The sequence below is a fragment of the Camelus bactrianus genome, chromosome 1, assembly GCF_048773025.1.
Source record: "Camelus bactrianus isolate YW-2024 breed Bactrian camel chromosome 1, ASM4877302v1, whole genome shotgun sequence".
NCBI lineage: Eukaryota > Metazoa > Chordata > Mammalia > Artiodactyla > Camelidae > Camelus > Camelus bactrianus.
In genome coordinates, this window is record NC_133539.1 from 13,531,511 (window position 1) to 13,547,708 (window position 16,198).

Consider the following 16,198-nt stretch of genomic DNA (forward strand, 5'->3'; position numbering starts at 1 on the left):
ATATCAAAAATGTATTAATTTTCTCAGATGTGATAAAGATACTTGTAAATAAATGTGATAAAGATATATAAGAATGTCTATTTCTAGGAGATGCATATTTAAGCAATTAGGGGTGAAATATTATAATGTGGCAGGTTTCAAATGATTCAGAAAATTACAGGAGAGCGACAGAGTCAGAGAAGAAAGACAGTGAGACCAAGCTCACTCCACTGTGGTTAAAAAGAGACCAAGACTGACCGACAGGAACAGGGACAAAGACCAATCAACCGGAGCAGGGGGACACACACCCGAGCAGAGAGACAGAGACCAAGACCCACAGAAAGAGAGAGAAAACAAATGTGGGAGAATGTCAGTAACTGGTGAATCTACCTGGGGAGTATATGGTCCTTTACTGCACTGTTCATTTAGCTCTGCTGAAAGCGTGAAATTTTTAGAATGGGGAAGAGGAAGATGAGTCTCAAGAAACAATGAACACACATAAACCTGGCTTCCTATGAGACTAAAAGCATTTTACTGGCAAGTACCATGTATCATTGATCTTTGATTTCCTAGTACCCTGTACATTTAATATGCAGCGACCAGCAGATGCTTACAGAAAACACAACTACTAGCGCTTCCTGTGCCCTGAATATGTGCTGGGAACACAAAAGGCTTCCCATCCCTAGTGGCATCTGAGCCTTGCACCAGACCTGATAGACGGATTCTTATCTCCGTATTACCAATGAGGAAACTGGGTATTGGAGGTGAAATTATTCCTCCAGACCATGAAGCTACCAAGTGGCCAGGCAGAATTTCCAGCCCTTCGACTCCAAAGCCTCCATGTGACTTCTGAGTTCTACTGAAGTAAGTTCTCAAAATTTAATGTGCATAATAAAGATTTACCCTGGAAACTTTTTTAAAATGCATGTTCCTGGGCCCCTCCCATAGGTCGGGATGGGACTGGGGAGAGTGTATTTTGAAGGGGGGCCCCCTGGATAACTGATGCCAGTGGTACACAGACCACATTTCAAGGGCCTCACAGAGTGGGGGACAGCAGGTTCCAGGAGGGCCCACTGGAGTGTTTGGAGATGGCAGTGCACATGTAGCTAGAGCAGCCAGTAGAATGTGACCAGAAAAGGTGTATTTTTAATGAGATAATAATACAATCTTCACAAAAATGCAAAACACTAAAAGACAGATGAGGTCGTTTTCCTCCTATACCATCATAATAGAATGAAACAAAATGGTGTGTGAACACCTCAACCCTGAGTTCAAGAGCTTGTGAATACTGTAACTTCTGATCACTTACAAGCTGATATCAAGCAATATCTTCTTCTAAGAGAAATACATTTTGGTAATTTTTTTTTTCTTTAAAAAGCAAGGTTCATTTCAAGGTTACCTTTGAGGACAAAATGGTATCAAAGACACATATTTTCTAACTTCTGAATTAATCTTACATAAAAGAATAAACATGGACCTTATAAAGAATCCTATAAAGACAAAGGCTTTATATGCCAAACACATAAGAGCAGTTGAATGAATCTTGAACTTTGTTCAAGATCTTACATTTATTGGTTAAAAAAAAAAAGTCATGTTTTTGGGCTATAGATTACATATATTCAATCCTTACAGTAAAAGCAATGCTGAATTAATGTCTAACCTCTAAAATACTATCAAATTCAAAATAAATGTTAAAAGTCAATACCATCAATTTATCAACCAAATACATGCCTTTCCTTTTCTTCAAAGGTTCTGTTAGGCTGATAGAACTTCTTGTTGAGAAATAAAACTCCGTATTTTGAACTAACAGCTCCCTTTGACTTAAGGGAGCACCATAAAAGCACCCTTTATACATGATAATTATCCTATTGACCCACCTTTAAGACATTTTCAAGTCATTATTCTTACTATAATCAAAACGTTTTTTTCATGTGTTGATCCATCCACAATCTATTAGGCTATTACTCTAAGGACTAGCTACAAAAAGTTCAGAGTCAATAGCCAAAGACCAAAGCTTACAAAAATATGGGGCCCTCTGCCCAAATATTACCAGACAGGGCACACTGTGAATTTATTAATGTTAATCCAATCAATCACCAGTTGTATTAAAATGAATCCTAATTATGAAACAACATAATTTCCATTAAGTAGGTCTGCTAAAATCCCACACAGACCATAGAGACTGGGAAACACTGCTTGTCTACTGGCCATGCTTCCAAAAGTGACACCTTGATCAAAAAAAAAAATCTATCACACTCCTCCATATTCCGAACTCTCCATACAACTAAACAGGTGTCTGTGACAGAAGTGTGGGGGTAAATTTCCTCTTTACCAAAAGACAACAAGGTCCATAACATCACCCAATAACCAGGGTCTAAGTTCTAAGCAGGCATCTTAATGTAATTACTATCTTAAGCATCAAATTCTCTTACTTCAGGAAAAGGGCCAGCTTACTCTTATTCTTATTAGCTAAAAAGTACCACATTTTCTGCTTATTCATCTGAAAGCGATGTCTGTGGCAGGACTGAAATTTATAACGTGCCCCTTATACTCTGCAAGTGGAGTGTGCCTGTATAAATCACTAGAACTGAGAACAGGATGAATTCAAGGAAGCTGAAACAGAAAGCAAGTCACTCAGATTTTTTAAAAATTCTAACGTGTCTCCTCTAGGGATATCTTGGAAGAGGAAAGAGGCTGACTTCAGACTGGCACACATCTGGGTGAGCAGACTCGTCTGCTTTACCTGCCCAGAGAGGTGGGATCTTGGCAGCCACGTTTCTGCTGTTCATTCCTGCGCTCTAGTCCCAGAGGAGGACACCTGAGCCAAAACAGGCCAAAGAGATGCTCTCCTCCTTGGGAATTTAGAACTGATTAAAACAGTGATCTCCACCTGGACTGGTCCTGGAGGAGAATGGACCTGTCCCAGAGCTGTGCTGTAGCCACTCTTCCATACACGCTTGGCAGCACACAGAGCCATCCTGCGGTGTGGAGGGTGAGCAGGTGCTCTCTCAGGTGAGCTGAGAGAGAAGATTCTCTGGGTTCCTGGCAGTTTTCCACCTCTTACACTATGCTATTTACAAGGCCTGCCTCCATTCTTTGGCTTCTAATTGAGACACATGTAAATCCTTACAACAAATTCATTCATTCATTCATTCGTTCATTCAATAATTCATGTTTCAGATGGTTTCTGTTCTTGCAGAGAGTCCAAGTTAATACCGCAGGTAAATAGGGCACTGATCACCCTGGTTTCTATTTCATAAAAACTGCTGGGAAACCAAACATTCCTTTGTATTAGAAATTAACCAGGAGTTACTGCATTGACCATATGAAAGGAAACTTACTGTAATGAGAGGGGCAATATAAGGGTGAGGTCCAAACCCAGAGCTTACAGTTATAGGCAGAGACACTAGGAAAGAAGCAATTAAAGGAGAGAAAACAGGAATTTGATAAATAATAGTACAGCAATAATAAGAAGAAAAAGGCAGCATTTATTGAGTGCTTACTATGTGTCAGGCACTTTTCTAAGCTCTTAGATGTACTAACTCATTTAATCTTCATAAATGAACACCCACTCTATAAAGTAAGAGCTAGTTTTATCCCATTTTACAGGGGAGAAACCTGAGGGGCAGAGAAATTAAATAGCCTGCCCAGAGTTGCAAAGTGCCACAGATGGGAGTGTGGTTCGGAATCCCATCCTTTGAACCACTGCATCTCCCACTGCTCTCTGTTGAGGCAAAGGCAGAGGGAGCAAAGTTCAAAGGAAGTAGCAAGACCTCTTCGTCTTAGATATCTGAAATTCAGTAAAAATATCAATTGTCCAGCAATCCAATGTCTGACTTCAATCAAAAAAATATATATAAGACTAGTGAGTCAGGAAACAGAATGGTTTTAAAGGGTAATAGTTATTCTCCATTATATTTGCATAGTACATGCATAAAATAAAGCTACTGATGAAACAAACCTGATCAATCTGAAGGGCTTTTTTGTTTTGTTTTCATTTTTGTTTGTTTTTAGAAGGACGGAAACTAGATAAATTCTACTGGCAGCTATAAATTATCACTAGCTGAGGAGGAAGACAGAACTACAAGGAGCAGGTGTAAGAACTCCAGTAGTACAAGTTTATGCAGATTTCCCATAGTTCTATTCAACCCAACAATCTCAAGAGCATCTCTGTATTACAGTACAGAATAATAACTAGAGCTAAAATGCTATACTCTAAGGCAGGGAAGTATTTAGTCAAAGCTGAATAATAAGAAAGTTGGCTGGTTTGTTCTGGTATCAACCAAAACAAGTTACCAGTTCATTTAAACTAACAGCTGGAATATTAGCTTTTATAGATGCCAAACACAGCACAAAGAGATTAAAGTGCTTTATAATTTCTTTAATCCTTACCATGAAGGATTAGGTAGATAGTAAAATTATCCTTCATTTATAAATCATTTTATAAAAAAGCACACAGAAATAGTTCTCATCTTACATATAATAGTATATCATGCTAAACATGGAGAAAACTTCTTAAGTAAAACAGTATATTAAAAACTCTCACTGTTTTTGATTTCCTAAGCTTTATTTTCTTAAAATAGTAATTGGCAAATTTTAAAATTAATGTATAATTGAGCATTATATCTGACTTAGGAATTGAAATAGCTGTTTCCTGTACAAAAAAGAAAGTAAGAATGAATTGTTGGAGTTACAATAACAAGAAACTTGTATACTTACCAGCTTCTCGATTTCTGATTCCAGATTCTGTATGCAGTCAAGTTTTCTCTTGCGACAGCGCTGCGCAGCAATTCTGTTCTTACTTCTTCTCCGAATATCGTGGATGCAATCCAGCTGTTCTGGAGTTAGCTTGTGCATTTTCAACAAGGATTGAAAATCATTTCGAGAGAGTGAAATTATTCGTTGCGCATTAAATGGCAGTTTTACCTAGAAGGTGAGATTAACATTAGTAATTGGTGCTGTATTTTGTAGTTCTGCTTAAACCCAGAAAGAGGAAGATATGCATCTATATTTTCCAGGGAATTTCATTTATACTTAAACAGAATTTAAATTACTTTACTAGGGCATATTAATATCCCATAAATATCATTAAGGTTCTTTTTAAAGTGTTTTAAATTATGTTTTTACCTAAACCAAAATATATTTTATTCTTTGATTTATATTACTGTGTAGCACTGATTCAATACTGGTCTATAACACTAGTAACTTCTAAAGCATTTCAGAAAATTTACTTTTCTGTCAGGAAAATGGCAGTTTCACATAACTTATTCTACTTGCCAATGTAGAAATCGTTAGAAAAATCTTATGAATATTTTCAAGTCATTTCCTCATACTTAAATTTGAAAAAAAAAAGATAATTTTTAAAAAACAATAAAATTGTGGAACAATTTAATTATATTATCATCAAAAACACAAATGAACACTGGTGAGTTTCCCTGGCAACTTAGTTTTCAAGCTTACAGAAATTAGTTACACAAAATATTCTAAAATTTCTTAAATGTTTTATTTTTAACATTGTTTTCATAGCTCTAAACACTGGATTTATAAATGTCATATAAAAATCTATAGATTCAACCCAAGCATTCATTATTACTTCTTAAATTAAATCACCAATCATCTCTTTCCAAAGCCAAGGGGGAAAAAAACCTCTTTCATTCTTTCAAAATCCAACAGCTATAAAACCAAAGAACATGATAAAGAACTAACAAGCCCTTATTATTACTGGAAATATAGTAATGTTTTACCAAAAAAAAAATCTATCAAACACAAACATTTATATACAAAACATACAGATCAAGCTTGGTATGATTAATACCGTACCAGCTACACGTAATTCATGCTAAATTATTAAGACATTCTTTAAATTCATGCTAAATTATTAAGACATCCTTTAAATTCACAGCTGAAATGGTGAAGGGAAAATAAGAAAAACATTAATAGCCATGAGAAACTAGTGTAAAGAAAACTCTGGATCAGAAGCCACTTTCCTACAACTAGTCACTGCTAAGTCATTGCTAAGTGGCTAGTCCCATGTCTAGACATGCTTGTGGCAATGAGTAAGACTGAATACGTGCTGTATTTAACCAGGAGTTGTCACATGGTGATTACAGAATCTATTCTTTTTCCTCTTGGGACATGGCATTGGATTTAAACAGTTAAATGGCCAATGCGTGAATCTACTCTCTGGTTATCATAATACATACACCTGCTGGAAATATATGAACACAGAAGTCCTTCAACCTTCATCACACACTCTTGGTATTTATCACATGGTTTTATAACTAACTGTGTGTGGGCTTCGTCCTCCCTCCCTGAACCAGCTCATATCCCTAGTGGTGCAGCAGGAGCTGACGCATTCACCCCAATTAATGGTGGTAAAACGATGACTTTACGACACACTCATTTTTCCGCTCACCTCACATTCTTGTTCTCTGGCTGAACAGGGTTCACTGTCTCCTTCGGTATCCGTCTCAGAGTCATCTCCCAGGCTAATCACACAAGCATAGGGACAAGGTTCCTGCTGAGGTTCTGAAACATAATCATCATTTCCAATTTCCAAATTGCTTGAACAGCCTTCGGCACTAAGTGTACTTATAAACGGGCAATTGACAGAACTTAAGGTTGTAAAAGTCCTTTGACCAGGTTCTGGGCTCTCACTGATCCTGATACCTAACCAGGGACACTCAGACCGTTTCTGGGAGTAGATCTGTTCTGAGCCATCTTTGGCCACGGCAGGTGATAACTGCATTTGGCAGGGAGAGTCCGTGCTGCAAATGTCACTCCAGAAGCCTTTTGCTAGGTGTTCTGCCACTTCTCGCTCCACACTGCTCAGATCACTCGAGGCAAGGCTACTACTATCTTCCCTGGGGCCAGAGTCAGATTTCAGATGTAAATCTTGACTCTCACCAAAAGTTTTCTCCTCTCGAACATCTGAACCTGACAAAGGCTTTTCTGTTAACACTGTCTTGTTTTGCACCCCAGCAAAATTCAAGTCACCATACTGGTCATACGTGTGTAAGAGAGACAGAGTATAGAGCCCATGAGGGTCTGCAGAAGCCGGGGGGAAAGGAGTCGCTTCTGTTTTGTCTGATGGGCACTGAGAAGCAGGATCTTTTTTCTTGGTTTCTTCATGTTCCATTGCTAATTTTCTGTCTTCACATTTTAAAATCACCTGCAGATCTGCACAGTCCTGGATTGCTCCCAGACAATCACTTTCAGATGTCTCATTTGGCTGAACAGAAGAAGCCTGAACGTCTTTGACACTGGACTCCACAGCACGGACTCTGTCAGTTCCGAAAGCTTTTTGGAATTTTCGGTATTTGGGGCATAAAGACGGCAAAGCCAGAGCAGCATCCTTTTCTAAGCACATGGATTCACATGTTTGACTGGCACTGTCCTGCAGAGGAGGTGACACTTTTGCACTGCCTTGATGCCCACGGAGTTTACAGTGAGGGGTCTGAACATTTTTATTTCCCAAGAATTCCTCCACCTCATCAATTTCTAAATCCCTCTGGTCAAAAAGGGAACATTTAAAATCTGTTTTCTCACAGGATGACGAGAAGCATTTTTTTCTTGGGCATCCTGGCTGGTCTGCAGTGGAGTCCAAAAACTTATATTTGAGAAACTGAAAGCAGGATTCCTCAATATCGGGTACACCTAAAAATTCCACACACTTGTACACTTCATCCACATTGTCCTTACTTAAAATCAGTTTCGCAGTGTAGGCAAACTGAATCAAAGGTTCAAAGCCTTTAACTGTCACCTGTTAACAGACAAAATAAAAACAGAATCTGTTACCTGGAGGCTGTCTAGTAGATAAGTACAAGAGAAGAAGGAGAGAAGAGTGAGATGAGTAGCAGTTTCGTGATAATTATAAAAAGGGTATTTTAATTAATTTGGAAAGAAAAAATATTCTTCTAGGAAATGCAAAGCTAAGGGAGTCTGGAAAAGCACGCTTATCACACTGTGTTCACTAGGACCACACCCTCCACTTTATAGATTCCACTCTTAATGACCCATGGATTACGGTTTGCTCAGATGAGGAAGAGATATAAACATTATCACAATTTTCCACATTAGCTGAAAGAAGTCATCTATGGAAGAAAGCAGCACAGACACAACTTGCAACATAGTCAAATGCCAGGAGTCTGTTGCCAGCCCAGGTCCACGTGGTCACTATCTTCCAAACAACTCCCCAACTGCTAGAAACTACAAAAGTGAAGTTTTCAAGGATGGAAAACAATATATCTAAAGCACTTAAAGTAGTCCTGATCCAAGGTGAACGCACGGTAAATGGTTAACTATCATCTTTATTCCATGCCAAAAATTTCTAATAAAATTTTTAAAGATTCAGAGTTAAAAAGTGATCTAAGTGAAGGTCTAAAAATCGTGCCCAGTACTGTGTCAGCAAAGACTCATAGACTCTAGGTAATAAAACCTTTCAGGAGAAACTTGCACATTTACACTGAACCTGCCTCTGCAAAGTAGGGGGCAAAGGAAACCTTCTGAAGTGCAGGGAAAGCCTCACTCTGGGCTCAAAATACAAAATTAATTTTAAAACACTGAATTCCTCTAAGAGTGATCAATATAGTATAATTTTTTTTGATCTTCTTAAAAACTTACTAAACTGTGAGCACTTAATTAACTTTTAAATAATTAAAATAAAAAAATAGCCATAACACCAAACACTGGTGAGGATGTGGAGAAATTAGACTAGTCATTCATTGCTGGTGGGAATGTAAAATGGTACAGCCACTTTGAAAACCAGTTTGGTAGTTTCTTACAAAACTATACATTAACTACCCATGTGTTCCAGCAAGTGGACTCCTGTTCTTTTATGCCAGAGAAATGAAAACTCCAGTTTGTACAAAAATCTATGCACAAATGTTCACAGCAATTTGGTCTCTAACAGCCAAAAATTGGAATTAGCCTGATTCCCTTCAGTAGGTGTGCAGTTAAATACAAACTAGTACACACACACTATGGAATACTCAGCAGTAAAAAGAACACACTACTGATGCACACAACTTCGATAAATCTCAAGGGAATTGTGGTAAGTGGGAAAAGGTCAATCCCAAAAGGTCACATATTACATGATTCCATTTATATAACACTTTTGAAATGATGACACTTTAGGAAAGGACAGATTAGTGGTTGCCGGGTATTAGGAACGGAGGGAGAGGGTAAGGGAGTGAGAGCAGAGGGCAGGAAAGAAGTGGGGGTGATGATAAAAGGGCAATACGAGGAATCGCTGGGCGGCTCTTGGAACTGCTCAGTATCTTGAATGGGGTGGTAGATACTGGGACCCACCCAGGGAATGGAACTGTATAGAACTTCATACACACATACAATTTAGTACATGTAAAACTGGGGAAGTCTGAATAAGATGAGTGAACCGTATTTATATCAGAATCCTGGCTGTGTTATTATACTATAATTTTGAAAAATGTTACCATTGACGGAAACTGGACAAGTGTACAAGGGATCCCTCTGCATTATGTCTTATAACTGGACGTGCATTTACAGTTATCTCAATAAAAATTCTAAATTAAAAAAAATTTACTAATTTAAAATAATCAAAAAGGCTTTTAAGACAGTGAGTTATACAGTAATCTTTTCAATCTGTCACTATGATGAAATACTTCAAATATCTGAAAACTTACAATTTACACTCAAATTAGAATGAATACACTTGTATTCACAAGTGCATGGACACATACACATTTCATTCAGTTTACGTGAATCAAAATTTTCTATACTTGAAAAGTCTTATTAAGTAATTTGAAATTACGGACCATAACAAGGATATCTCTGTTATAATATATGTTGCAACTTTCTAAAAAACAATGGCTAACCTATAGTTGGCCTTTCTTGTCATTGTCTTGTTATTGTATTATTTGCTCTTACTCCTGCCACAGAAGTGACAACCTGCTGATTCTCCAAACTGCAGCGCCAATTTCATGGATGTATGCATGCCAGCGTTAAGCCAAACTGGAGACTTAGTGTCATCACAGAGCAGCTCACACAGACCTGTCCATACACAGAGAAGTTTTACATACTATGTCTAAATTCCTCTAAACAATTTCTTATGTGTGTCCCGATGCCACAAGGCTCAGCTTTCTTCTAGCTGCAGTTAGTACTGAAATCAAGCAAACTATTATGATATAAGAGTGAGTCAGGGGGAGGGTATAGCTCAGTGGTAGAGCACGTGCTTAGCATGCATGAAGTCCTGGGTTCAATCCCCAATACCTCCATTAAAAAAAATTATAAAATAAACCTAGTTACCTCCCCCTCCAAAAAAAATTTTTTTTCTAAGAGATTAAACAAACAAACAAACAAAAAAGAGTTGAGTCAGTGTACCCAGTAGTCTTGCCCAGAGAGAGGTTTGTTGGAGGCAGGACCATAATAAGGACCTAAAGTTCTGGACCTAACGCTCCACAACAGGCTGGTGGGCCTTCAAAAGGTGTGTAAGAACAAGGCTCTATAGAAATAAAATTTTTTTTTAAAAGAACAAGGCTCTAAAATATGACACAAAATCACCTTTTTTCTACCAATGCAGAGCTGCACAGAAAGAAGAAAGGGGGGAGAAAGGAAACACTTGTGGACCACCTACTTTCCATGAGGGCACCTCTTAGAGAATTGGATGCTTTGGAGAACCCTAACCCCAGTCAGTTTCCCAACACAGGAAAAGTGTCCAAAGGGAGGGGCTGGCACAGAGTGTGGCCCCTCCGAGTGTGACCACTTCAATGTCTGTAATCCACTGGCTGGGTCATTTCATCAAAAACAGTCTAACAAGGGGTCAAGATATTCAATTGCTCATCAATACTGTTAACTAACATCCAAAGTGAATCATTTTACCCGTAATCCATCATACCCATCATGCCTATGAAGAAAGTTAAAGAAATGTGCTGATGCAGAACCCGGGAACTTTTCAGCCTGATGACAAGGAGACCGCGTTTTATCTTTAGAATACTGATTAACCGCAAGAGATGTAACTCAGATTGAACTGGAATCGCGGCACCCTCTCCCACCTCTTCGGGCAGAGTGATGCGCAGCCCGGCGTCCTCCTGGCCCTGGCCCTGGCCCGCGAGCCTGGAGTGGAAGTAGCCGCTGCAGGCGGCCAGCACGGCGCGGTGGGCGCGGAAGGGCCGGCCCTCCACCACTACCGTGACGTCGCACAGCACGTCCTTGCGGCGCTGCTCGTCCAGGCTGAGCAGCAAGTGGGCGCTGTGCACCGAGGACTCGTACGCGAACACCGCGGTCTCACTCAGCGACATTCTGCGTGGCAGGTGGCGCCGGGGAGGTCCGAGAGAGCATGCTTCTGCGTGTCATCAACCCTGCGAAGACACAGGCCAGGGTTCACTCACAGAAAACTTTGGGGAATAGGCTTATAAAACGTGACACTGGCAAATATAAATTAAAATACTCACCACTAAGACAGAACTGAAAACAGGCCTCTAGAGAGCCCAGAAACATTTGTAGATACTAACTACCGTATAGAAAATAGATTTGTAGATACTAACTACTGTATATAAAATAGATAAACGACAAGGTCCTACTGCATATAAAATAGATAAACAAGGTCTTACTTTATAGCACAGGGAACATATTCAATAACTTGTAATGGCCTATAATGAAAAATAATATGAAAAGGAACATATATGTATGTATGTATGTATGACTATGTCACTACGTTGTACACCAGAAATGAATACAACATTGTAAACTGACTACACTTCAATTAAAAAAAAGGGAAGAGGAAAAAAAAATTAATAAAAATAAATTTTAAAAAATAGAGCACCTGGAAGTATTTATTCAGTTTACCTGATTTAAAATGGATTCTTCAGAGCAGTTTTTCTAATTTTAGGGAAAAAAGGTTCTTGGTAAAGAGGGAGGGTGAAGGAGGGAAGACCTTGTTGAAGCAAGGACTTCATGGCTCTCTGAAAATGAGACACACCATACTGAGAAATTCACCTCTAATGAGCAAAGAGATGGGGGCTGAGAAATTTCTGGGTGGCATCCCCATCCTGGGCACTATAAGATGTTAATGGGCATGTGTATAGGTCACCAGAGGTCACACTTCGGGATGGGGTTGAGCAGGGCAACTGGCATACGGCACCCCACCATTCTCCATGCCCTATTCCCCAACTTCTGGCAGCTGGTCGGAGGCCTTGCTGCTTCAGAACAAGGGACACATTCTACAAACGGTAAAGTTCCTCCAACAAGAAGAAAATGACTTCCTTGACAGACTCAAATGTGCCAGGCCAGATCTTAGTGATAAGTCTCGTTTTACATCACAAGTCTTACTTTACACTACAAAACGTAGGCTACAAGTATGACTACTCCATCATTAAGAACAAGGTTTGTCACAGGTAGAAACTCTTGGTTTTCTCAAAATGTTAAAACCTAAGAGAAAGTTATCCAAAATGTCTATTTTTAAAAATGCATACAAACATATAGTAGCCTCCAAACATTTTTTGATCAGATACACACTACTGACAAAAAAAGGCAGCCCCAACGTCTGCATGTTTGTCTACATATTTCAGACATGTACTAGTCTTACATATTACATACATTACAAAACACAGAGGCTGAAAGTCAGAGGCTAAAAAGAGAAGTTCTAGTATTTTCTCCCAAACCACAATGGCCAGCAGTGAGCACCCCCGGGTACATGCAGACCCACCAGGGCATGGCAATCACGATGAGGGAGGCTGAGAAGCTCCTCACAGCTTCAGAGGTCATCCCTGTGTCACTTCTGTTCTTCTGACACCTTACTCACTGCCTGAAATGTGAAGGTCCTCAAATGTTCGGTGACTGAATAAATGTTACTGTTTTCAGATTCACTACACTCCAAACAAAAATGAAAGGAGAAACAGGAACTACTAACATTCAGACAGACCAGGCCCAGATCACGGGTGAATTCCACCTCAGAGACAGGGTGTTATAGTCACAGACACGTGGTATGCATCTATGAATTCTATTCTACTTATGTGTTTATTTTTAAGGTGCTCATTATAGCTGAGTTCCTCAGAAACAGTCAACGAAAATAAAATCTCTCACTCTGTGGTTAAACTCTACCCAGGGTTAAGAATCACAACCTATCATTTCCTGATTCAGCATACCACCTGAAATCATGGCCACTCCAAAATCATGCACTAGGACTAACTCAACTTTGGGTTTGCACCCATATGAAAGAGCAGCAAATTCCCTTTGGCAGTCAGTCTTAATATTTCAGTTATCAACACAAGGAACTGGTGTTAGGAATAGTGGGGAGGAACCACCATTCAAAGAAATACGTGCCTTGTGTGGGGGGTGCCACACAGACCACTGTCCTCCACCTTCCCTAAGACCAGACACCCTCCAGCCACGCCAGACTCAACAGCTGACCACCTGCCTTGCTCTGTCCCTGCATCCAAGTCCCTGGCCTTCTATTCTCTCCTGGCATCTGCCTTGCCCACCCTTAAAACCATACCAATCTTACCCTCGTCCACTGTTGGTGGGAATGTAAATTGGTGAAGCCACTATGGAAAACAATGGGAAGAATCCTCAAAAAACTAAGAACAGAACTACCATATGATCAAATCATTAACACTTCTGGGTGTTTATCCAAAGAATACAAAAACACTAATTTGAAAAGATATACACACCCTATGTTCATTGTAGCATTATTTACAACAGCCAAGATATGGAAACAACACAAATGTCCTGCAGTGGATGAATGAATGAAAGAAGATGTGATATGTATACACAACAGAATCCTACTCAGCCATTAAAAAAAAAAAAAAAGAAAGAAAGAAATCTTGCCATTTACGACAACACGGATGGACCTTGAGGGCATAATGTTAAGTGAAATAAGTCAGGTGGAGAAAGACAGATTCCGTACGCTCTCATTCATACGTGGAGTCTAAAAGGAAACAAAACAAACAGAACAAAATTCATACATACAGAGAACAGACTGGTGGTTACCAGAAGCGAATGGGGTCAGGAGTGGGCAAAATGAGTGAAAGGGGTCAAATGCATGGATAGTGACAGGTGGTAATCACTTTGTAATGCACACAGATGTAGAATTATACTGGTGTACACCTGAAAGTTATATGATGTTAATGTACCAATTTTACCTCAATTTAAAAAAACTGTATTGAAAGACACTGAAGAACACCTAAATAAATGGAGCGATATGTTTACATAATACAAAAAAAGACCAGTTGCCATACCATCACTCCAGAGCTGCTGTTCGCCCACATAGGTTCGTGCGATCTGCTGCCACCAGTTTGCTCACTGCTCACCTCAAATTTAAGAGAGAATTTATTCTTGGCTCAACCCCTCTGTTTAGGCAGTTTGGATGACAAGTTGTCTCCTAAATTCATGGCCAGCTTACAGATTTGAGTCATATGCATGCCAACCCCAAGTCCCATCAGCTGCAGCCGAGAGATGCTAGATAATTCGGTGGTAGAACAGCCACCTGGGAGGACCGCTCTAGGAAGGGTCAGTCTCCCTTAGAGTGGACTGATCTTGCTCCCACCAGAAACCCGGGACTCACCCCTGACATCTCCCACACTTGGCCCCAGATCCAATTTCTTATCGAGACCTGGTGCCTCTGCCTCTTACAACTAAGACCCACTTCTCTCCATCTGCACGGCTACACTTCTAGTCTAAGCCACCACTGGCTCTAGCCTGGACAAATGCTACTTAGCCTCTTGCAATGGCTTACAAGCTCACATGTGTACAAATACAGCTACATAAAACAAAGAGAGAAACAAAGTTTCACCTGTCAACATTTTACCTTACTAGTGCAAAGTACTCTAATTTCTACTCTGTTCCATTTAAAAAAAAAAAATTCCAGTTGCGATCCACTCAATTTCAAGAATCAATAGTGGCCCATCACCTCATATACTGAAAACACAAGCCCACTGGCTAACAGAACAGGGTCCAGAATCATACAGTGCCCAGATTCAAATCCCACCTTTGCCACCTACTAGCTATATGATCCTGGCAACCTGTTTAACCTCACTGGGTTGGGTCTTGGTTTTCTCATCTGTAAAACAAGGATAATAAGAGCACCTCGCTGGGGTTGTTGAGGTCGACATGAGACAGTAAGGGTAAATGGTTGAGCAAAGTCTCTGCCCCATAACAAAGAAGTAATAAATATTAGCTGCTATTAATGATGACGACGATAAAAATAACAAAAGCCTGATTCCCTTCAAGCCCCTTTTGGTCCCTTCCAATTCATTCCCCTATATCAAAGTTATGTCTCTTGCTAAAAACCCCACAATAAATTCTGAATTTCTTATGATTAATTCTAAATCCTTAGCATGTCCTCCAGACCTGTAATGGGCATGTTTTCTATCTTTTAACCCAGCCTCCTCTAAAGCCTCTGTCTCCCTCTCTTGTTCTCCAGCCTGGCCATCCTTCCTTCCTGCCCCACAGGCATTAAGGTCCTTCTGACCTCAGGACCATTGCACATGCTGCACCCAGTCTCTGGACTTCTACTCTTCAGCTAGCTAACTCCTCACCTTTTAGGTTTCGCTTAAATGTCAAAACCTTTCCTGGCTTGTTCTCTGCCACAGCTCAAGCGTATAACAGAGGACCTGCCCTAATGGAGGTACTTGCTTCTGAATGAATGACTTGGGATTTTTAGTATAAATCTAAAACCCAGATCATCTACATCTTCTTCCAAACACAGCACAGTCAGCTATTTCAATATACAAGGAAACAATGCCACTGAGCCAAGTACTCAGAGAACAGTTCTTGGTTAGCTTTTCCAGAGTCAGCAGGAGCAAAAGGGAGCCCAGCTCTGGGACCTAGAAACACCTGCAGGGCAAGTGGCCAGAGAAGAGCAAAGGTTGACAACTATCAACACAGCCAATACAACCACTCAACCCTGACCTCATTAGCACAGAGCACTACAGAAGGTAATTCTGAAATTCAGTTTTCCTAATTCTGAAAACCGTCTAAATGGTCAGTAGTCCATTTTGATCAAATCACATTAAGTGATGACTAAGTCAGTAAGAATGGGACACAACCTTCTAGTATCTCAGTCACCTTCTAACATTTCTCAAACCTAAAAAGTAACATATGACACTCCCACGGAGCCTTCCATACCTAAAATTCTGTTAATTTATTAACACCAAATTTAGATTCCCGTGTTACACCTGAATTTTTTCTATATTCTTGGAAACAGAAACTATTGTCATAATTCAAAACAAAGGTTCACTGACCT

At 39.8% G+C, this 16,198-nt stretch overlaps 1 protein-coding gene across 6 annotated transcripts in view; it reads right to left on the reverse strand.

Annotated features, from left to right (window-relative positions):
- Positions 1-16,198, reverse strand: part of BACH1 (BTB domain and CNC homolog 1) — a 53,715-nt gene that overhangs the window by 20,962 nt on the left and 16,555 nt on the right. For all 6 annotated transcript variants that reach the window (XM_074360814.1, XM_074360791.1, XM_074360798.1 and 3 more), the window contains 3 exons: positions 11,010-11,315; positions 6,395-7,741; positions 4,699-4,905 (listed from right to left, as the gene is read on the reverse strand). In XM_074360814.1, the coding sequence (XP_074216915.1) occupies positions 4,699-4,905; positions 6,395-7,741; positions 11,010-11,255 (1,800 nt within the window). In that variant the 5' untranslated portion in view covers positions 11,256-11,315. The remainder of the gene's footprint in view (positions 1-4,698; positions 4,906-6,394; positions 7,742-11,009; positions 11,316-16,198) is intronic.